This window comes from Capricornis sumatraensis, chromosome X (genome assembly GCF_032405125.1).
Source record: "Capricornis sumatraensis isolate serow.1 chromosome X, serow.2, whole genome shotgun sequence".
NCBI classification, from domain to species: domain Eukaryota; kingdom Metazoa; phylum Chordata; class Mammalia; order Artiodactyla; family Bovidae; genus Capricornis; species Capricornis sumatraensis.
In genome coordinates this window covers 143,064,428-143,086,229 of record NC_091092.1, presented here as the reverse complement: position 1 = coordinate 143,086,229, position 21,802 = coordinate 143,064,428, and the positions used below count along the sequence as shown (strand labels likewise).

Genomic DNA, 21,802 nt, shown 5'->3' with positions numbered 1-21,802 from the left:
TGCTGATGACTCAGGCCAACATTTAATTGGGCAGGATGGTTCACTGCACAGCTCGAATGGTTTGGGAGGCCATTTGTGAAAGAGGTCTGGCTTAGTGGTTTAGCAGTGGTTTAGTTTTTAATCTGTTTGGGTTGCCTAGTGGGTGAGGCACATCCATGCTCACGCTGCTTTCCTAGCACCTGTCACCCCAAATGGGAAGAACAGTGCTCTTCAAGATCTTATGATTTTTAATGTATTGTTTGTATTGAAGCATAATGGATCTACAGTGTGCTAATTTCAGATGTATAGCACCAGATCTTTCTTTTCAATGTATTGTTTTTATTGAAGGATAGTTGATCTACAGTATGTGTGTGTTTTGGGTGTTTAGCAAGTGAAAGTGAAAGTCGCTCAGTTGTGTCCAGCTCTTTTCGACTCCATGGACTATGGGATTCTCCAGGCCCGTATACTGGAGTGGGTGACCTTTCCCTTCTGCAGGGGATCTTCCCAACCCAGGGATGGAACCCAGGTCTCCCGCACTGCAGGCGGATTCTCTACCAGCTGAGCCACCAGGGAAGCCCCATAAATGTATACGTATATATTCTTTTTAAACTTCTGTCACTTTATAGGTTATTGCACGGTGTTGACTGTCGTCGTGTGTGCCTTGCAGTAGGTCCTTGTTGGTTATCTGTTCTCTGTATGGTATTGTGTCTCTGTTAATCGCAGGCTGCTAGTTATCCCTTCCCTACCTTCCCGTTTAGTAACCACAAGTTTGTTTTCTAAATCTGGATGTCTGTTTCTGTTTGGTAAATAAGTACATTAGTTAGTGCTTTTTCTTTTTTTTTTTTAAGAGACTCAATATACAGGTGATATCATTTGGTTTTTGTCTTTCTCTGTCTGACTCTCTTCGCTTAGTATGATAGTGTCCAGTTCCATCCACGTTGCTGAAAATGGCATTGTTGCGTTCCTTTTCTTGGCTCAGTAAGATTCCATTTTCTGTATGTACCATGTCTTCTTTATGTGTTCACCTGTTGATGGACATCTCGGTTGTTTGCATGTCTTGCCTGTTGTAACTAATGCCGCAATGGACAGATGGGGTGCATACTTAACTCTTGATGGTCTTGTTGTGCCTTATAGAAAATGTAGTATAAATCTTTCCCTTGCTGGATTAGACAGTGAAGAATCCGCCTGTAGTGCAGGAGACCTGGGTTTGATCCCTGGGTTGGGAAGATCCCCTGAAGGAGGGCATGGCAACCCACTCCAGTATACTTTCCTGGAGAATCCCATGGACAGAGGGAACCTGGCGGGCTACAGTCCATGGAGGTCACAAAGAGTCAGACACGACTGAGCGACTAAGCACATGGAAACCTTTCCCATTTTAGCATGCTTATCCCCTTTCTTCCTCTTCAGAAATACTCTGACTTCACCTGGTTATCCGCCCGTGCCCCCCCCCCCCATTACTGTGTGTTTCCTGAATTCTCTGACTTGCTTTTTAGTGACAGCAATCCACCCGTGGTGTTTATAAATGGAGCACAAGTGTGTAGACCTGAGGACTGTGTCATTAAGGGGGGTGTGGTTCCTGTGGGTCTTTGGTTCTCTGCCGTGGCGGGGTTCATTAGACGTTTTTCGGTTGTCATGACTGAGGAAGGCTTGCTACTAACATCTAGTGTGTAATGAGACGTCCCTATTGGTGCAGTGGTTAGAACCCCACACTTTCACTGCCACGGCCGTGGATTCAGGCCCTGGTTCGGTAACTAAGATCATGCAGGGCAGCCAAAAAGAAACCCAAAACAGAAACCAAACGTCTAGGGTGTGGAGATCATAGATGCTGCTAAACATCTTGTAATGCCTAGGACACAGCACTCCTCACAACAAAGAACAGTTCGGTCCAGATGTCACGGTTGAGAAACCTTCCTGAGAAGTGCTTCATCGGGGACGCCTCCTAGGTAGTGGGCACGTCTGCAAGCTTCAGCGACTGCTCCAGTGGACACCAACGGCAATCACACTGAGCCGTCACGTGGATCGGTCATCCAGGTGCCACCAAGCTCTCTATTCTGCCCCTTTTCACCAACTTCCACGCCTGCCGCTGAGCCGGTCCCGAGCGTTTCCGTCTCTACCTGCTGATACTGTGTTCTTTATTCCTCCGCGTCTTGTTGGCTGGAAGAAGGGGTGCACTGAAAGCTGAACAGGCTTAAGGCACAGAAGCTATACAACCGGCAAGCTGCAAGTGAATATGCTCAGTAGCCTTGGAGTCTGATTGGGAGGGGTGGGTGCTGATGCTGGGGGAGGCTGGGCCACCCCAAGGGTTGCATCCTTCCTGGAGATGGCAGTCTGACTCCAGAGTGAATTTTGCGAGCCTCCCCCCAGTACATACGTTTAAACGTAACCTGGGTCCATAGAGTCAAAGCTACGGTTTTTCCCGTGGTCGTGTATGGATATAAGAGTTGGACCATAAAGAAGGCTGAGCGCCAAAGAATTGATGCTTGTGAACTGTGGTGCTGGAGACGACTCTTGAGAGTCCCTTGGACGGCAAGGAGATCCAACCAGTCCATCCTGAAGAAAATCAACCCTGAGTATTCACTGGAAGGACTGATGCTGAAACTCTAATATTTTGGCCACCTGATGTGAAGACTGACTCACTGGAAAAGACCTTGTTCCTGGGAATGATTGAAGGCAGGAGGAGAAGCAGGCGACAGAGGATGAGATGGTGGATGGCATCACCAACTTAGTGGACATGAGTTTAAGCAAACTCTGGGAGATGGTGAAGGACAGAGGAGCCTGGTGTACGGCAGTCCATGGGATTGCAGAGTCGGACACACCTGAGTGACTGAACAACTATGCCCAGTTAATACTGGGAAGTTCAGTCCTTAGGAGTTGATCAGGTCCTGAGGATGGGGCCTTTGTGAATGCAATTACTTCCCTTGTAAGAGGCCCCACAGAGCTTTCTTGCTCCTGAGGTTATGAGGAAAACGTAGTCGTGTGTGTGGTCCATAAAGTGGTTCTCAGCAGACACTGAACGTGCCAGTGCCTTGATCTTGGAGTTTAGCCTCCAGAACTGTGAGCAGTAAATGTCTGTGGCTGACACCACGCAGGCTGTGGGATTTTCTTCCAGCGGCTCGAATGGACAAAGACGTACACCAGAAGTGTGACCTCTCTCTAACTGCTACTCCGTCAGTTGCTGAGAGGTTATTTGTCAGGGCCCTGGCCATTGTCCACGCTGTGCCCTGGGAGAATGCTCTGCAGAAGGTGCTACATGGAATTTTATGGTGGGCTGAGAGACGGGTGTCTAGCCACAAGCTTGGAGCTAGCGCGTGGCCTGTGTCAGGCCCCAAGGGTGATCTCGGGACCTGATTCATAAAAAGAAGAGAAGGGTGCAAGGGAGAGACTGCAGACGGTCCTGTGCATGCTTAGTCATTCAGTCATGTCCGACTCTTTGCGACCCTGTTGGCTCCTCTGTCCGTGGGGATTCTCCAGGAAAGAACACTGGAGTGGGTTGCCATTCCCTTCTCCAGGGAATGTTCCCAACCCAGGGATCGAACCCAGGGCCTCCCGCATTGCAGGCAGATTCTTTAACCGTCTGAGCCAGCAGGGAGGGAAGGTGGTGGTGGGGAGGCTTACATGAATTAGGAAGGGTTCTTCAATTAGAAGCAAGACCTGGTCAGTCGTGGGCACCGTGTCGGGGCTGGTGGGGTGGCGTCTTGTCGTTACCCCAGTGGGCGTGGTCCTGCTCTGGACCTTGTGACGACACCAGGAGGGAAGCAGATGACTCTCAGTCCTGCGTCCTGTCCCATCTGCTGGTGGAGACACGGATAAGGAGATGGAAAAAGTCAGTGAGCCAGATGGTCACCCGGGAAGAATTCTACAAGACAGAAGCCGCAGTGGCCCAGAGTACGTAGGAAGGGACTCCATGAGGTTGGGGCGTCTCTCAGCCGGTGATACCCACTCGGTCCTTCTCTGTCTGCTGACCGGGGTTTTTCTCGTGCACCCTTGCCGGAAACTGGATGAGAGAGCTCGGAGGCTAAGACTCTGTGTGTGGTGGCGGAGATGCAAAGAATAAGGTCGTTGGTGAAGACGGGGGTGGATGTTTCTGTTGTGGCAGGAGTGGTTAGGGCAGAGGAGGGCCAGAGAGAGGACAAGTAAGAAGGAACAACAGAAGGCCGATTTGCAAAGGGCCTTTCTGTGCTCATGCCCTTCCAACAACAGGAGCACAGGGACCCTGTGTTGGAGAGGGGGCCTCCATGGTGCTCTCCTGCACAATCTCATGTAGGTGGTTCCAGCTTGTAAAGAAATAACACGGGAAGTTAATAGCAGGCTCTACAGTATTACTCTGGAAATAAATATGAATCAAGTGCCTATTGCATATATTCTTAATAATCAGGCCATGAGGAGGAGGGATGGGGGAACAGAAAGGGAAGTTTGCAGACAGCGCTCTCCTTGCCTGGAGCAACACTGCCATCTTGCTGGCCGTTCTGTGTGTTGCAGAGGCTGGCTGTATTTGTTGACCCAGATGGAGGCTGGGGAACCTGGGGGCGGGCAGCCCATCATCCGGCTGATGAAGGGGGTGTCCTAGGAAAGTGAAGTGGGGAGGCAGTGTGCAGGTTCCCCCATGAGACTCCCCCCCCAACCCCCCTACCCACCTCAGCACGTAGGATGAGCTGGTCTTGATGGGAAGATGTTCACAAGTGATGGCAGTGGGGTGCCCGGGACCCCCCAACAGGTGACAGAGCAGAGGGGAAGCTTATGCCTCAGACCATTCCCTCCCCAACCCGAAGGCCCCCAAAAACCTCCTTCCTGGCCCTGCAGCCTCCTTTGTTGACACAGGCCTCGTTTGTTACAGCAGTCTCCGTCTTTGAATCGCGCCTCGTTTGTTACGTGTAGTCACCGGCCCAGTCTTTCTCCCTGCATATTCTCATCCAAGCAGCTCCCTGCACGCCTTTTCCATGAGCACCTTTCACCTGCCCAGTGTTGTCAGTGGGTTCGTGCTGAGGCATTTGGCGAGGGTGCTGCAGGGGCTTTGCGAGTGTGGGGGACCCTTCATCCCTTAGCCAAGGGTGGGGAGGGGGGACATGCCCAGTTCCATAAAGCGACTCAAGGTTACCCCGCGATGGGTGCAGAACCGCCTCATGTTTCTTCCCACGGTTGGCGGTGAGCTTCATTTGCCCCGAACGCTGGGAGGGGGCTGGCTCCTGCCAGCAGACATCAGCGTGAGCTTCTGGAAGGAGCCGTGCAGAACCCAGGCACACAGAGCCTGGAGTCCGACTTCTGTAATGTCTACCCCAGGGCAGACTGTGGCCTCTGTTTTGCTTTTAATAATGCTGGAAAGGGTTGGGTGTGGGGGAGGGGGAACTTCCCTGGCAGTCCAGTGCTTAAGACTCCTGAGCTCTCACTGCAGGGGTGGGATGGAGCCATGGGTTCGATCCCTGGTCCGGGAACTAAGGTCCCACTTGCTGCACTTGGTAGCCAAAAAATATTTTTTAAAAAATAAGTTGTTTCTTTGTTTAAATAATAATAATGGCACTGGAAAGCCTCTGCTTGCTTGCTTGCTTGCTTTTTTTTTTTTTTTAAAGCCTCTGCTTTTTTATCAGCTGTTCCAGGCAGTCACACCTTGGTCTGCCGTCTGTCTCTGGGACACCGCCCACACCAGAGGCTGGGCGTCCTATGACCACGAACCCACCCCCTGCCCTGTACTCCGTAGGCGCATCTGACCCCCCAGGGGTGCGTGCTACAAGTCCAGGAACCCCACCCACCCACGCACCCTCCTGCCCCACCTCCCACGTGCTTCTGCAGGTTTTTCCCACTCGGCGTTCACATTCGGTATCGAGAGCCATATCAGCCAGTCCAACATCAATGGGACGCTAGTGCCGCCCGCCGCCCTCATCTCCATCCTGCAGAAGGGCCTGCAGTATGTGGAGGCCGAAATCAGCATCAACGAGGTAACGTGGGCCCTCCTCCGGGGGTTGGGCAGGCGGGGGGAGCAGGACGGGGCCCCTGCAGCACGCTGCCGCCCCGGGGAGCCTGGGCGCTCTGGGAAGACCCTAGCAAGGGAGCTCCCCACAGCCTCTCCCAGTGCGTTAGGGTCCCGTCTTCCGTTATGCTAGCCCTTTTCCCAGCAGGGATCCCAGTGCTGTGACACCCGAGGAGCCAGCTCCCGAGGCCCCATAGATGGCTGTGGACTGGTTGGCCATGGTGGTATCACTGAGAGAGGCAATGTCTAGGCAGGTTGATAAGAAGTCCGGAGTTCCTATGGAGCAGGAGGAGGAGAAGGAGAAAGGGGTCTGCGGTGCTCAAGGTGAAGATAGGGGGCTGGAATTCTCAAGGAGGAGGAAAAGACAAACATCTTTTTTTTTTTTTTCCCCCTTGACATTCCTTAAGTCTTAGTCACATAAAACGTTTTTGTTTTTGTTATTTTTAAGCCTGAACTGATGAATACGTAAACAGCTCACTTTAAACTCTGTCCTAAGGATTATATAACAACAGTGTATATCCTGCTTGAGGACAGTTTCTCCTTCCTGAAAACCTTCTGGCTAATCCTGTTATCTTAGAATATAAATTATGGGAGTGGGTCTGGTAAAGTTTTCACAAACTTGAGACATTCTTTTGATTTCTTGTAATAATTAATGAGAAAGAATATAGCTCCCTTGCCAGCACTGGTAACACTCCGTCTAGTCAAGGCTATGCTTTTTCCAGTGGTCATGTATGGATGTGAGAGCTGGACTATAAAGAAAGCTGAGCGCCAAAGAATGGATGCATTTGAACTGTGGTGCTGGAGAAGACTCTTGAGAGTCCCTTGGACTGCAAGGAGATCCAACCAGTCCATCCTAGAGGAGATCAGTCCTGGGTGTTCATTGGAAGGACTGATGGTGAAGCTGAAACTCCAATGCTGTGGCCACCTGATGTGAAGAGCTGACTCATTGGGAAAGACCCTGATGCTGGGAAAGATTGAGGACAGGAGGAGAAGGGGACGACAGAAGAGGAGATGGCTGGATGGCATCACCGACTCAATGGACACGTGTTTGAGTGAACTCCAGGAGTTGCAGATGGACAGGGAAACCTGGCATGCTGCAGTCCATGAGGTTGCAAAGAGTCGGACACGACGGAGTGACTGAACTTAACTGAACTGAACACTGGTGAGGGGGCCACTCTTCGTCCCCCTTCTGATATCTGTGTCAGAAGCTTTCTCTGTCCCATCTTATACTTTAATAAAACTTCTGCTACACAACAGCTCTTGAATGATCAAGCCTGGTCCGTGGTCCTGAAGCGAAATCTTCTTCTTTGGAGATCAAGAGTCCGACACCGTTCACCATGAAGGGATCATCATGATGCGTTGAAAAGGATGCTGATTTATACAGTTGTCTCTCGGAATCCTCCTGGGATTTGTTCCAAGACCTGCTGTGGGTACCAAAATCCACAGAGGGTGCTCAGGTCCCACAGTCAGCCCTTCTGTATCTGCGGATTCCGCCCGCCACGGAGGGCAAACACAGTGGTGAGCGTGCTGAAACACATCCGCGTGTAGTGGACCCTGGGAGGTCAGACCCACCTCGTTCAAGACTCAGCCGTGCCTCACGACGGGCATGGGCCAGCCACGGGCACAGAAATCACCCTTCCTCCTGGAGGTGTCTCAGCAGTTCAGTGGAAGAGGGACCGTGTGAGTCATTTCACCTAGAGTCTGTGTTTTATGTGAACCTGAGCAAGGGCACTCCCAGAAAATTGAAGGGGAGAGATGAGTACTGTTGAGTTCAAGGGGGTTATGTCAAGCGATGGCTTTGATAGAGGGCTCACTGCACAGCTGCCTCCGGGAGGTTGGGACCAGATGTGTACATTTAAGTCGCTCCCGATTTGCTTAAATACCCTCCCTCTTTATAGATGAGGGCACGTGCATATCGGGGCCAGTTTTATAGCGGTTTTTAAATGAGTTATTGTACCCTTTTTTAAAAGTCAACATTCCGAAAACTAAAATCATGACATCTGGTCCCATCACCTCATGGCAAATAGATGGGGAAACAATGGAAACAGTGAGAGACTTTATTTTGGGGGGCTCCAAAATCACTGCAGATGGTGACTGCAGTCATGAAATTAAAAGATGCTCGCTTCTTGAAAGAAAAGCTACGACCAACCTAGAGAGCGTATTAAAAAGCAGAGACATTACTTTGCCGACAAAGGTCCCTCTAGTCAAAGCTTTGGTTTTTTTCCAGTAGTCATGTATGGATGTGAGAGTTGGACCGTAAGGAAAGCTGAGTGCCAAAGAATTGATACTTTTGAGCTGTGGTGCTGGAGAAAACTCTTGAGAGTCCCTTGGACTGCAGGGGAGATCCAGCCAGTCCATCCTGAAGGAAATCAGTCCTGGGTGTTCATTGGAAGGACTGATGCTGAAGTTGAAATTGCAGTACGTTGGCCTCCTGATGCGAAGAACTGACTCTTTGGAAAAGATCCTGATGCTGCGTCGCAAAGAGCCAGACACGACTGAGCAACTGAACTGAACTGAACTGAACCCTTTTAAAGATAAAGGGTGAGGGGTCAAGACAGCTCCCCTTCCCACCTGCTTTGCTGCTGTCTGGGGACTGTCCTGTGAGGATCCTGGGGCCTCCTGTGACGTCCGGGTCTTGCTGGAGTCTCAAGTCTGAGACCCTCTGATTGTAACTGCACTTAGCTCCCTTTCTCCCCCGTCCTGCCTCCGTTTAGTGACAGCCCCGCTCCATCCAGCACACCGCCGTGCCCCAGGTCCCCGTTTCCTGCTGCGACGCGTCCAGCACGGCTGACACCGCTCAGCGGCCACACGCCCCCTCCCCTTTACCGCCAGAAGGCCGCTCCCACGGTCACCCCACCCTCGAGCCCGTCTCCCTGAACCCTTCCACACTTTGCTTCGCCTGCTCGTCCCTTTCTCACCCTTGCAGGCCTGTCTTGTCTTTATCGCATTTGCCTCCACTTTCCCTTCAGCTTTTGCAATCACAGACGTAGCGTATCTCACGTTCTCTCTTGTGTGTTCCTCTCTCGTTTTCCAAAACCCCGCATCTCAGAGAACACCCAGCTGTCTGCCGACGCTGTAGGCTTTCCTGCCCGACAGCAGGCAATCTCCTCTTTCCTTTTCTTACATCGGGGTGCCCGGGATCTTCTGCTGGCAACATGATCCCATCTAAGTCTCTCTCTCTTTTTTTTCCCACAAGATACGTGTGGGAATAGGAGTACAGGACCCCAGCTGTCAGATTGTGCAATGCTGTGATTGGATTTCCCTGCACACACACAGATGCACACAAGTGCACACACACGTAACAGACATATACGGACACACACACCCACACAGGCACACATACAGACACATACCCACATACACACACACACAGACAGACATACGCACATACAGGCTTCCCTTGTAAAGGCAAAGAATTTTCAGCTGGTAAAGAATCCGCCTGCAATGCAGGAGACCTAGGTGTGATTCCTGGGTCAGAATGATCCACTGGAGAAGGGATGGGCTACCCACTCCAGTATTCTTGGGCTTCCCTGGTGGCTCAGCTGGTAAAGCATCCACCTGCAACGCAGGGGACCTGGGTTCAATCATGGGCTTGGGAAGATCCCTTGGAGAAGGGAACAGTTACCCACTCCAGCATTTTGGCCTGGAGAAGGGGTTGCGAAAGTCAGACGCAACTGAGTGACTTTCATTTTCACACACACACACACATAGCCTCACATACACCCAGTTTCCATGTCTTTCATTTCCATACCTGCTCTCCCTTGTCAATTCAAAATGCAGCATTGCCTAGAGGAGACGGAAAGGTCGTCTCATTTGTCACCTAGCTTTCCAGTTGTTACAAGTGAGACGGTGTGCGTTTAGAGATTAGGCAAGGAAGCGATTTATTACTCTGCGCAGTTACTACCTTTTGCAGAATCGTCATCCATCTGGGGCATAAATATGCAAAGAAGGAAGGTGACGTAGAAGGCGGCTGGCCAGCCGGTCAACACTGGCCACTCCATGGGCAGAATCAGGGGATGAGGGTGACTTCTTTTCTCCAGGTTCTACATTGTTCTCTAATTTTCAAATATTGTGTAGTATCCGGTAGTCAGCTGGGGTGCTGTTTCATTCGACTACTGTGTAGTTGATATATACGTCCTTCAGTTCTTCCTGATTTATGAGGGAAAAACAGTCAAAAACCGGTCTGAACATCCAGCAGACACAGCGAGAGGCCCGGAGTTTCGTGTGACTCTAATAATCAGAGCACCTTCTCAGGAAAGGACTCTGTTACCCTCTCCTGTGTTTTCTCAGCAGGTAGGGAGAGATTTTTTTTTTTTTTCATCCTCGATGGACACTGGGAGACTCGGAGGAAGCTGAGGAAATAGGCGTGGTACCTCAGCGGTGCCGTCGTTAGCTATATCATGGGTACATCTTGCATCCTGAGTCCCCAGAAGTCACTTCACATGGCAGTACATGCGTTTGATAATGTCGGATGGAAAGATACGCTCTGAGTCAGAGCCTGATTTGCTGGGGTGGGGGGTGGAGGCAGGACTTTGCAGCTTGAGCCGGAGACTTGTCAGAGGGTCCAGCAAGGGCGGGGTCTCTCATGCCGCTCTCCACTCTTGAGGACCACACCGTTCCTCTCTGGGGGTGGAGGCGGGGGGGCATCCTGTGCACTGCAGGATGTTAGGCAGCATCACCGGTCCCTCCCCGCTGCATGCCAGCTGCACCCGTGCCCCTCCCACCCTGCAGTCGTGATCACCAGACACACCTCCAGATTTTCCCGGATGCCCCCCCGCCCTGAGGAGCAGGATCGCCCCCTTCCATTGAGACCACTGCAGCCCTCCAGTTGTGACGGGAAGTAGGAGGCTCGGGGTGGCCCCCTCATGCCTGGGTTCACGTTGCTATTGACCGAGTGCTGGGCCTCGGCGTCCATGGGCCGCCCCTTCCCAGTTCCAATCCCAGGCAGCCCCCCACGCCTCCCCCAGGCAGCTGCGTTTCCAACCCAGGAGACGCCCAGCCAGAGCTGACCCACCCCGCTCCCCGGGGCTCTGTCCACAGGACGGCACGGTGTTTGACGGCCGCCCCATCGAGTCCCTGTCCCTGATCGACGCGGTGATGCCGGACGTGGTGCAGACGCGGCAGCAGGCCTTCCGGGAGAAGCTGGCCCAGCAGCAGGCGGCCGCGGCCGCAGCAGCCGCAGCCGCAGCAGCAGCCGCAGCAGCAGCGGCCACGACGGCAGCCCCCGCGGCCGTTTCCCAGCAGAACCCACCAAAGAACGGCGAGGCCACGGTCAACGGGGAGGAGAACGGAGCACACGCCATCAGTGAGTGCGGGGTGCCCACTCCTGGCCGGCTTCTCTGGTGTCCTCCGAGTCCGGCTGGGTCCTCCGGTCGGTGCCCTGCAGGCCTTGGCTAGCGTTTGCTTACTCTGCACCCAGGAGGCCTTCTTGCTCCAATTTTCCCATCGAAATCCTTAGACGTGGTTTTGTTTGTTTAAGTGGAGAATAATTAACGTGCAGAACCGTGTTGGTTTCTGCCATCCATCAACACCAGCATCTGCATAGGTATTCATAGGTCCCCTGCCATCCATCAGCGCGAATCAGCCGTAGATACACCCATGATACACATGTCCCCTACCTCTTGAAGCTTCCTCCCAGCCCATCTCATCCCTCTAGGTTGTTACAGAGCGCCCTGCATCACAGCAGCATATTCCTGTGCAGGAGTGTGCACGAGGCCGTTTCCGTCGCGTCTGCCTCTTTCGCAACCCCCGTGGACTGTCTCGGCTCCTCTGTCCACGGGCTTCTCCAGGCAACAATGCTAGAGCGGGTCGCCGTTTCCTCTGCCCAGGGGCTCTTCCCAAGCCAGGGGTAGAACCCCCATCTCTTGCATGGGCCGGCGGGTTCTTTACCACGAGCGCCACGTGGGACGCCGCAGCACACTCCCGCTGGCTCTCTAGTTTTATACGTGGTACCAGTGACGTGACTTTCTAATACCTGCACGTCCTCAGCTGTAGGGATTCTGCTGCTCTGACAGCTCACTTGGTGTAAAGGTAGTCGTGTTGCCGTGTGAACACCGCCCGGCTCAGGAGGGTCTCGTCTCTGGAGGCTCCCTGCACTGTCCTGCCCTGTGGACGGATTCTGACATGACACTCAGAACCCGTGGTCACTGAGAGGTCACCAGGCCCGCATAGCGAATGCTGGCTTATGCGGTTTGTTGCAGCAGCGTTCCTGTTAGCTAATGCCCAAAAGTGTGTGCGAAATGAGGCAGAGAGCCTCAAATCAGAGAGTGCTCAGTTGCTCAATAATATCCAGCTCCTTGCAAGCTCATGAACTGTAGCCCGCCAGGCTCCTCTGTCCACTTAATGATCCAGGCAAGAACACTGGAATGTGGGTAGCCATTCCCTTCTCCAGGGGATCTTCCCGACCCAGGGATCGGACCTGCGTCTCCTGCATTGGTAGGTGGATTCTTTACCGTCCGAGCCACCAGGGAAGGCCAGAGAACCTCCTGCTGACAAATTCAGAGACGGCTTCAAGGACAGCTTCAGAGTGTGCATGTGTGTACATGCATGTACGTCTCTGCCAGGGAGCGTGTGTTCTTCCCTATTTTGAACGCCTCTTCCCTCCAAGGCGCTGCGCTCTCCCGAGGGGGAAGATTGTCATCTTCGGGCCGAGGCCTCTCCGCACTGGAGTTGGGACACGGCTCAACCACTGGGCAGAGAGAAGGGCCAGGTTGCCATGCATCGAATCAAATGACCTCCCATCAGCAGGCCCCGTAATCATTGTTCACAAGGTTCGCAAGGATGGGGGGCCAGGAAAGGAGACGAAAAGATAACGTGGCTTGTGCCCTCACGTCATTCGTGGGCTTGCCCTGCCCCATGGGGTCTCTCCGTCAAGGTGCTAAGAGTGAAACAGGAAGAAAGTGAACGTCCTCGTTTGCTTCAGCTACAGCCCAGGGGGTGAACGTCCCTGTTTTCTTCACCTTCCACCCCAGAAAGGAAGCGTAATTGGTGAGGCTTGAGAAATCTACGTACCTACGACTGTGACAGAAATCTTGCGAACTTTTAAACTCCACCATGTCTTTCAATCTAAGATGCCAAGGTAGCGTAGCCACATGGAGACCTCAAGGTGTGCTGGAAGGTCCCAGCTCCTTCGTTTGAGGGGGCCTCGGCAGTGGGGTTACTTTCCACTTGAAGGCTGGCCACCAACCTCCCCACCTAAACACACGCACACGCATGCAATGTCCAGTTTTCCAACTTCTACTCTGTCCGACCTGCTCTTGTTAAAAGGCAGCTTCAGCCAGACTTACAGCGTCTGAATTTAGACTTCATTCTGACCTTCAAGAACCTTCTTTCTTGTGCCGCATAGAAGGGGAGAAAGTGGATCCACGGTGCAGGAGACCCAGGTTCAATCCCTGGGTCAGGAAGATCCCCTGGAGGAGGAAATGGCAACCCACTCCAGTATTCCCGCCTGGGGAAATCCCATGGACAGAGGAGCCTGGCGGGCTACAGTCCAGGGAATCGCAAGGAGTCGGGCATGGCTGAGTGACTTAACGCTACAGCACGATCCAGGATGAGTCTCTTCTGTGTAGCGTCGACCATGATTGTTGCCCCCGACTCTTTCACAACCTTGAGTCCCCGTGGGGTCATCTGGGGTGTGTCTGCATGGCTTCAAAAGCCCGGAACACACTTGGCTCCAGTAAGAAAATAGCATTTGAGTCCCAAGACCATGAGGTTGTTTGCAGGCTGAGGGGTTGTGGGTGGTGAGCCTTCTGGAAGAAGGATGTCGTGTCCATGTGGGAGCTTCGTAGGTTGGGAGCTTCGTAGGTTAGGAACTAACACCTCAGGAAGATGTCTTATAAAATCACTTGTCCCCTCAACAGAAGGAACTTTTGCTGAGAAAACTTTATATGTATCCTAATTATTCCCACTGTCATTTGAATTGTAACTTGAATTCTAGCAGCAGTGTCTGCAGCTGACTTGTTCAGTTGTTAAGTTGTTCACCAGTAAAGGTCTTTTCTGCCAGTACAGGAGACATTAAGAGATGCAGGTTCGATCTCTGGGTCGGGAAGATCCCCTGGAGGAGAAAATGGCAACCCACTCCAGTATTTTTGCCTGGAGAATCCCTGTGAACAGAGAAGGGTCCCAAAGAGGCGGACGTGACTTAGCGCTAAACAGCAGCAGCTCAACTTAAGTTCTAGGCATATAACAAAGAGTGAGATAGCCTTTGGTATTCAGAAACTCCTAATTTTGCTTTTGTCGCTGTTGTTCATTCAGTGGTATCTGACTCTTTGAGACCTCGTGGGCTAGCACGCCAGTCTTCCCTGTCCATCACCATTTCCCAGAGTTTGCTCAGACTCAAGTCCATTGAGTCAGTGATGCCATCCAACTGTCTCATCCTCTGTGTCCCATTCTCCTCATTGACTTCTTAGGAAAATGTAACAAAATATACTTCTTTTTACTGTAGAAATAAAAGAGAGAGAAGGAACCTTCAAATTCTGCTCAAGAGACAGCTGTCTCCTGTTTGTGTCCAGTCTTGTTCCCATTGTTATTACCTATGAGCCTGGCCCTAGTTACAAAGAATAAACACCAGTTTTTAATTCTCCTATCAAATTTGGAGACTGTGAAGAGATGTGGCTTCACAGAAGCCATAATCTGGTTATAATCGTCACCAGGGGCCTGGCAGTGCAGCGGAGAAAGTTGTCTGTAAAGCTTACATGCCCTGAGGATGGATGGGTTTCTTCCGTGACACGTCTCCTGTCCTGTTCCCCCCAACAGATAATCATTCAAAACCAATGGAAATCGACGGAGATGTGGAGATCCCGCCCAGCAAAGCCACCGTCCTTCGGGGCCACGAGTCCGAGGTGTTCATTTGTGCCTGGAACCCTGTCAGTGACCTCTTGGCTTCGGGGTAAGGGGTTAGGTCGGGGGTGCCCGGAGTCCAGGTGTCCGAGTCCTCCAGGCTCAGGTTGGGGGGTGCCTGGGGTCAAGGTGTCCGAGTCCTCTAGGGTCAGGTGGGGGGTGCCCAGGTTCCAAGTGTCCCAGTCCTTCAGAGTCAGGTTGGGGGGTTCCTGGGGTCCAGGTGTCCGAGTCCTTCAGGGTCAGGTTGGGAGTTTGCATGGGGTCCAGGTGTCCGAATCCTCCAGGCTCAGGTTGGGGGGTGCCTGGGGTCCAGATGTCCGAGTCCTCCAGGGTCAGGTTGGGGGTTTTCCCGGGGTCCAGGTGTCCGAGTCCTCCAGGGTCAGGTTGGGAGTTTTCATGGGGTCCAGGTGTCCGAGTCCTCCAGGGTCAGGCAGGGGATGCCTGGAGTCCAGGTGTTCAAATCCTCCAGGGTCAGGCCAAGGGTGCCCGGGGTCCAGGTGTCCGAATCCCCCAGTGTCAGGTGGGGTTGCCGGGGTCCAGGTGTCCGTGTCCTCCAGGGTCAGGACGGAGGGTCCCCAGGGTCAAGGTGTCTGAGTCCTCCAGGGTCAGTTTGGGGGTTTTCCCAGGGTCCAGGTGTCCGAGTCCTCCAGGGTCAGGTTGGGAGTTTTCATGGGGTCCAGGTGTCCAAGTCCTCCAGGGTCAGGTTGGAGGGTCCCCAGGGTCCAGGTGTCCGAGTCCTCCAGGGTCAGGTTGGGAGTTTGCATGGGGTCCAGGTGTCTGAGTCCTCCAGGGTCAGGCAAGGGGTGCCCAGGGTCCAGGTGTCCAAGTCCTCCAGGGTCAGGTTGGGAGTTTTCATGGGGTCCAGGTGTCCAAGTCCTCCAGGGTCAGGCAGGGGGTGCCCAGGGTCCAGGTGTCCGAGTCCTCCAGGGTCAGGCAGCAGGTGCCCGGGGTCCAGGTGTCCGAGTCCTCCAGGGTCAGGTTGGGAGTTTTCATGGGGTCCAGGTGTCCAAGTCCTCCAGGGTCAGGTTGGAGGGTCCCCAGGGTCCAGGTGTCTGAGTCCTCCAGGGTCAGGTTGGGAGTTTGCATGGGGTCCAGGTGTCTGAGTCCTCCAGGGTCAGGTTGGGAGTTTGCATGGGGTCCAGGTGTCTGAGTCCTCCAGGGTCAGGTTGGGAGTTTGCATGGGGTCCAGGTGTCCAAGTCCTCCAGGGTCAGGTTGGAGGGTCCCCAGGGTCCAGGTGTCCGAGTCCTCCAGGGTCAGGCAGCAGGTGCCCGGGGTCCAGGTGTCCGAGTCCTCCAGGGTCAGGCGGGGGTGCCTGGGGTCCAGGTGTCCGAGTCCTCCAGGGTCAGGCAGGGGGTGCCCGGGGTCCAGGTGTCCGAGTCCTCCAGGGTCAGGCGGGGGTGCCTGGGGTTCAGGTGTCCGAGTCCTCCAGGGTCAGGCCAGGGGTGCCCAGTGACCAGGTGTCCGAGTCCTCCAGGGTCAGATTGGGGGTTTTCCTGGGGTCCAGGTGTCTGAGTCCTCCAGGGTCAGGTTGGTGGGGTGCCCGGAGTTCAGGTGTCTGAGTCCTCCAGGGTCAGGTTGGAGGGTGCCCGGGGTCCAGGTGTCTGAGTCCTCCAGGGTCAGGCCAGGGGTGCCCAGTGACCAGGTGTCTGAGTCCTCCAGGGTCAGGTTGGGGGGTGCCCATGTCTGGGTGTTCTGATTCCTCCAGGGTCAGGTTAGGGGGCGCCAGGGTCCAGGTGTCTGAGTATACATAGGATGTCTGAGTATACATAGGTTGGGGGGTATGTATACATAGGTGCCCGGGGTCTGGGTGTCCAAGTCCTTCCTCCTGGGACAGACACTACCTTCCTACGTCGTGTTCGCAGTCTTCTCAGGGTACAGAGCAGGGCTTTGAGCGAGGGGAACCCTTGGGGTGTCTAAGCCTGTGCAGAAGTCCTTATTCAGCTCTTTTCTCAGCCGTGTGGAAAACTATGCACAGACATAAGGGCACCTAAGAGTGGAAAGAAAAAACCATGGTGATTTTTTGTTTTTTGGAGCAAGATTAAAAAGATGGAGACCCAGCCAGGCAACAAGCAGCGGTGGGTGTCACTTGCTCTGGGCCCAGGAGCTTGAAGCCCGGCTGTGTTCCTTGCGCAGGTCTGGAGACTCGACCGCCAGGATATGGAACCTGAATGAAAACACCAACGGGGGCTCCACGCAGCTGGTGCTGAGGCACTGTATCCGGGAGGGGGGCCACGACGTCCCCAGTAACAAAGATGTCACCTCGCTGGACTGGAACGTAAGCCGCCTCCCTCCCGGACGCCATCAGGGACACCTGTGCGGTCCCTGTGGCCTCGGCAAGGGCTTGTGGCATTGGATGGAGCTGGGGCACACCCCAGGAAGGGGACGGGATTGTGGGTCAGCCCAGCCAGGGGTCTGGGCCGACCACCAGCCGGATGGTGTTCAGTAAGCTGCACGTCGGCAGGAGGAGTCTGGCGGCTTTATCGGGGAGCCTGTTACGTTGAGGGTACCCTGTGAGGTGTGCCCAAGAAGATGCTGACTTCCCACCCAACCCCCAGCATCTGTGCCTGGGCGCGCACACAGCTCTCCAGCGTCTTTTCACTTTCTCTTTATCACGTTCTTTTTGTTTTTGGACTATACAGTTTCTGTTTTTCTGTTTTCGATATTATTTTATTTTACTAATTTATTTTAATCGGAGGGTTAATTGCTTTACAGTATTGTGGTGGTTTTTGCCATACTTGACATGAATCTGCCATGGGTATACACGTGTTCCCCATCCTGAACCCCCCTCCCACCTCCCTCCCCATCCCATCCTTCTGGGTCATCCCAGTGCACCAGCCCTGAGCACCCTGTCTCATGCATCGAACCTGGACTGGCGATCTGTTTCACGTACGGCAATATACATGTTTCAGTGCTATTCTCTCAGATCGTCCCACCCTTGCCTTCACCCACAGAGTCCAAAAGACTGTTCGGTACATCTGTGTCTCTTTTGCTGTCTCGCATATAGGGTCATTGTTACCATCTTTGTAAATTCCATATATATGTGTTAGTATACTGTATTGGTGTTTTCCTTTCTGACTTCACTCTGTATCAGTTCAGTTGCTCAGTCGTGTCTGACTCTTTGCAACCCCATGAATCGCAGCACGCCAGGCCTCCCTGTCCATCACCAGCTCCTAGAGTCCACCCATACCCATGTCCATTGTGTCAGTGATGCCATCCAACCATCTCATCCTCTGTCATCCCCTTCTCGTCCTGCCCTCAATCTTTCCCAGCATCAGGGTCTTTTCAGATGAGTCAGCTCTCCGCATCAGGTGACCAAAGTGTTGGAGTTTCAGGTTCAAAATCATTCCTTCCAATGAACACCCAGGACTGATCTCCTTTAGGTTGGACTGGTTGGATCTCCTTGCAGTCCAAGGGACTCTCAAGAGTCTTCTCCAACACCTCAGTTCAAAAGCATCATTTCTTCTGTGCTCAGCCTTCTTTATAGTCCAACTCTCACATCCATACATGACCACTGGAAAACCATAGCCTTGACTAGACGGACCTTTGTTGGCAAAGTAATGTCTCTGCTTTTCAATATGCTGTCTAGGTTGGTCATAACTTTCCTTCCAAGGAGTAAGGGTCTTTTAATTTCATGGCTACAGTCACCATCTGCAGTGGTTTTTGGAGCCCAGCAAAATAAAGTCAGCCACTGTTTCCCCATCTGTTTGCCATGAAGTGATGGGACCGGATGCCATGATCTTAGTTTTCTGAATGTTAAGCTTTAAGCCAACGTTTTCACTCTCCTCTTTCACTTTCATCACGAGGGTCTTTAGTTCCTCTTCACTTTCTGCCATAAGGGTGGTGTCATCTGCATATCTGAGGTTATTGATATTTCTCCCAGCAATCTTGATTCCAGCTTGTGCTTCCTCCAGCCCAGCATTTCTCATGATGTACTCTGCGTATAAGTTAAATAAGCAGGGTGATAATATACAGCCTTGACGTACTCCTTTTCTTATTTGTAACCTGTATAATAGGCTCCAGGTTCATCCACCTCATTAGAACTGATTCAAACGCATTCTTTTTAATGGCTGGGTAATATTCCATTGTGTATATGTACAACTGCTTTCTTACCCATTCGTCTGCTGATGGACATCTAGGTTGCTTCCACATCCTGGCTATTGTAAACAGTGCTGTGATGATCATTCAGGTACACGTGTCTCTTTCACTTCTGGTTTCCTCGGTGTGTACGCCCAGCAGTGGGATTGCTGGGTTGTATGGCAGCTCTATTTCCAGTTTTTTAAGGAATCTCCACACTGTTCTCCATAGTGGCTGTCCTAGTTTGCATTCCCACCAACAGTTTATCTTATCCCTGTACATCCTGTCATTTCATCACAAATGCTTCTCTCGTCCAAGTATCTGCAGCTATTTCTCAAAGCTCGCCAAGGTCTCCGAAAGCCACACAGTAGCTTTTCATACGGTGCCTTTTGTTGATGTCGTCAGTGGTGACGGAGTGTGGTGTGTTTTCCTCGCCCCCTGGCCTTGTGATGATTTGGGGGGAGGGAAGCCTGGGACTTCCTTGGTGGCCCAGAGGTCAGGAGTCTGCACCTCTATCCCAGGGGCCGTGAGTTCGACCCCTGCTAGGGGAATGAAGGTCCCGCGTGCAAGCTCTAATAAACAGTTTGTGTTGGTGTGTGTGTCTGGCCCACAGAGTGACGGGACACTGTTGGCTACGGGTTCCTATGATGGTTTTGCAAGAATATGGACAGAGGATGGTAAGTCCTCCTGACCCCGCCTCCCTCGCATTAGGGTTGGAGGAGGGGTGCTTTCAGTTGACATCATCTGGGGTACAGACCGAGCGTGTCTCAGAAATCACCCTGCTTTCTCTCTTTGTTTGTAACGTACCAGGTAACCTGGCCAGCACCTTAGGCCAACATAAAGGCCCAATCTTCGCCTTGAAGTGGAACAAGAAGGGCAATTACATTTTGAGTGCTGGAGTAGACAAAGTGAGTGTTTGCGTGAGATACGTTACTGTTCATCTATGTTTAATCTCTCGGGAAACGTCACCGTTTCTTTGAATTCTGGAAATTCTGCCTCCCCCTTAAGAAATCAAAGGGGCCTTGTTTGGAGGTTTTGTGAGCTTCTGTGGTTTTGATCTTCTGGAATTCTAGAAGTGTCTGAGTGAGAGACTGTCTACCGTGATGAATCAACTATGGCAGGAATAATAACAGTGTTCTTGAAAATGATATAATCTCAGGGAGGAAATTTAAGTTAGGGATCCTGGCTTTGGCCCTCAGTGCGTGCTTAACCCAGAGTGGCTAACCTGTATTTCTGATCCATAAAAGCCTTTGGGTAAGTCATGTTTACTTTTCCTCAGTGTATGCTTAAGGTAACGCAGAGTAAGTTGTGAGGTCCATGGGGTTGCAAACAAGTCAGGCATGACTGAGCGACTGAACTGAACTGATAAGTTGTTACAACAACTGATGTAGCGTGTGAAGTTGTGTCAGAATTGTGAAAGTGTTTATATAGTCTCTGCCATGCCCCAGACTTGTGACTGGCTCAGTTAAGAGTAAAGAGTTGAGTTCAGTTCAGTCAGTCTTGTCTGACTCTTTGCGACCCCGTGGACTGCAGCACGCCAGGCCTCCCTGTCCATCACCAACTCCCAGCGTTAACTCAAACTCATGTCCGTTGAGTCGGTGATGCCATCCAACCTCCTCATCCTCTACCATCCCCTTCTCCTCCCGCCTTCAATCTTTCCCAGCATCAGGGTCTTTTCAAATGAGTCAGCTGTTCGCATCAGGTGGCCAAAGGATTGGAGTCTCAGCCTCAACATCAGTCCTTGCAGTGAACACTCAAGATTGATCTCCATCAAACAAAAAATCGCTGGGACTTCCCTGGCAGTCCAGTGGTTAGGACGTGGCACTTTCTCTGCTCAGGGCCCAGGTTCAGTACCCGGTCAGGGAACTAAAATCCTATAAACCACACTGTGGAGCAGGGGATAAAAATGTTAATTGGTCTAGAGCTTCCCAGGTGGCGCGAGCGGTGAAGAACCCGCCTGCCAGTGCAGGAGACTTATGAGATGCGGGTTCGTTCCCTGGATCGGGAAGATTCCCCTGGAGGAAGGCATGGCAACCCACTCCAGTGTTCTTGCCTGGAGAATCCTATAGACAGAGGAGCCTGGTGGGTTACAGTCCATGGGGTCACAGAGAGTCAGACACAACTGAAGCGACTTCGCGCTGGAGCTGGCCTGAAGGGTTTCAAACACACTCAGTGCCCAGTATTTCGCCAGGAAAAGTTAACGCTGTTGATACAAAGTAGAACCAGTTTTTCCTAAAGGAAGATCTTGATTAAAATGTCATTGACAGGGAGGCGTCAAGTTTCCAGTTTAGCTGAAAACTCCAGTTGAGAATTAATTCCAAATGTTTTGCATCGAGCTGCCTCCGGCTTCTTCCCCACGTGTCTCCCCAATACTATAATGTGTTCCGAAGCATTCGTGACTTCCTTTGTCTTCTGGGGTGGAGATCTTTTTTTTTTTTTTTTCTCCTTAATATGTGTAGCAATACATCAGTGCCAGACCCCAGTGGAACCCAGTTTCTCTAGCCTGTGTAATGCCCCTACTTCACAGAGTGAAAGTCAGGGGAATTTTCAGAAATAACCATTTCTGCAGCTTTTCACTTAGAAAATTGCTCCAAAACAGAGTTTTATATATGCATTGTTTCTGTGTTTGTTTTTTAATAGTTTCTCAAGTTTGGGCCTTCCCTGCTGGGTCCAGTGGTTAAGACTCTGCGCTTTCTAGTGCAGAGGGACACACGTTTGATGCATGGCTGGGATCTCACGTCCTGTGCAACCAAAAATCTCTTCATTTAAAGAGAAAAAGTTTTTTTTTTTTAATGATAGGTTTTTAAGTTTGAGGAAAAAAATGGGACTCCCACCAAAATTGGTAGTTTCCTGCATATCAGTTACAGCTGCCGTTGTCCGGAGGAGTATAATAACCAGATAGGCGTGGCTGAGTTCATAAGTGTGATGTCTAGGTGATTTAAGTGTGT

At 52.1% G+C, this 21,802-nt stretch overlaps 1 protein-coding gene across 5 annotated transcripts in view; it reads left to right on the top strand.

The window, feature by feature from the left end:
- The window catches only part of TBL1X (transducin beta like 1 X-linked), a 250,968-nt gene that overhangs the window by 212,549 nt on the left and 16,617 nt on the right, over positions 1 to 21,802 (top strand). For 4 of the 5 annotated variants that reach the window (XM_068961982.1, XM_068961980.1, XM_068961981.1 and 1 more), the window contains 6 exons: positions 5,764 to 5,909; positions 10,982 to 11,246; positions 14,696 to 14,828; positions 16,914 to 17,055; positions 19,468 to 19,531; positions 19,665 to 19,762. In XM_068961982.1, coding sequence (XP_068818083.1) covers positions 5,764 to 5,909; positions 10,982 to 11,246; positions 14,696 to 14,828; positions 16,914 to 17,055; positions 19,468 to 19,531; positions 19,665 to 19,762 — 848 coding nt within the window. The remainder of the gene's footprint in view (positions 1 to 5,763; positions 5,910 to 10,981; positions 11,247 to 14,695; positions 14,829 to 16,913; positions 17,056 to 19,467; positions 19,532 to 19,664; positions 19,763 to 21,802) is intronic. The other variant, XM_068961984.1, reaches the window with a different exon arrangement.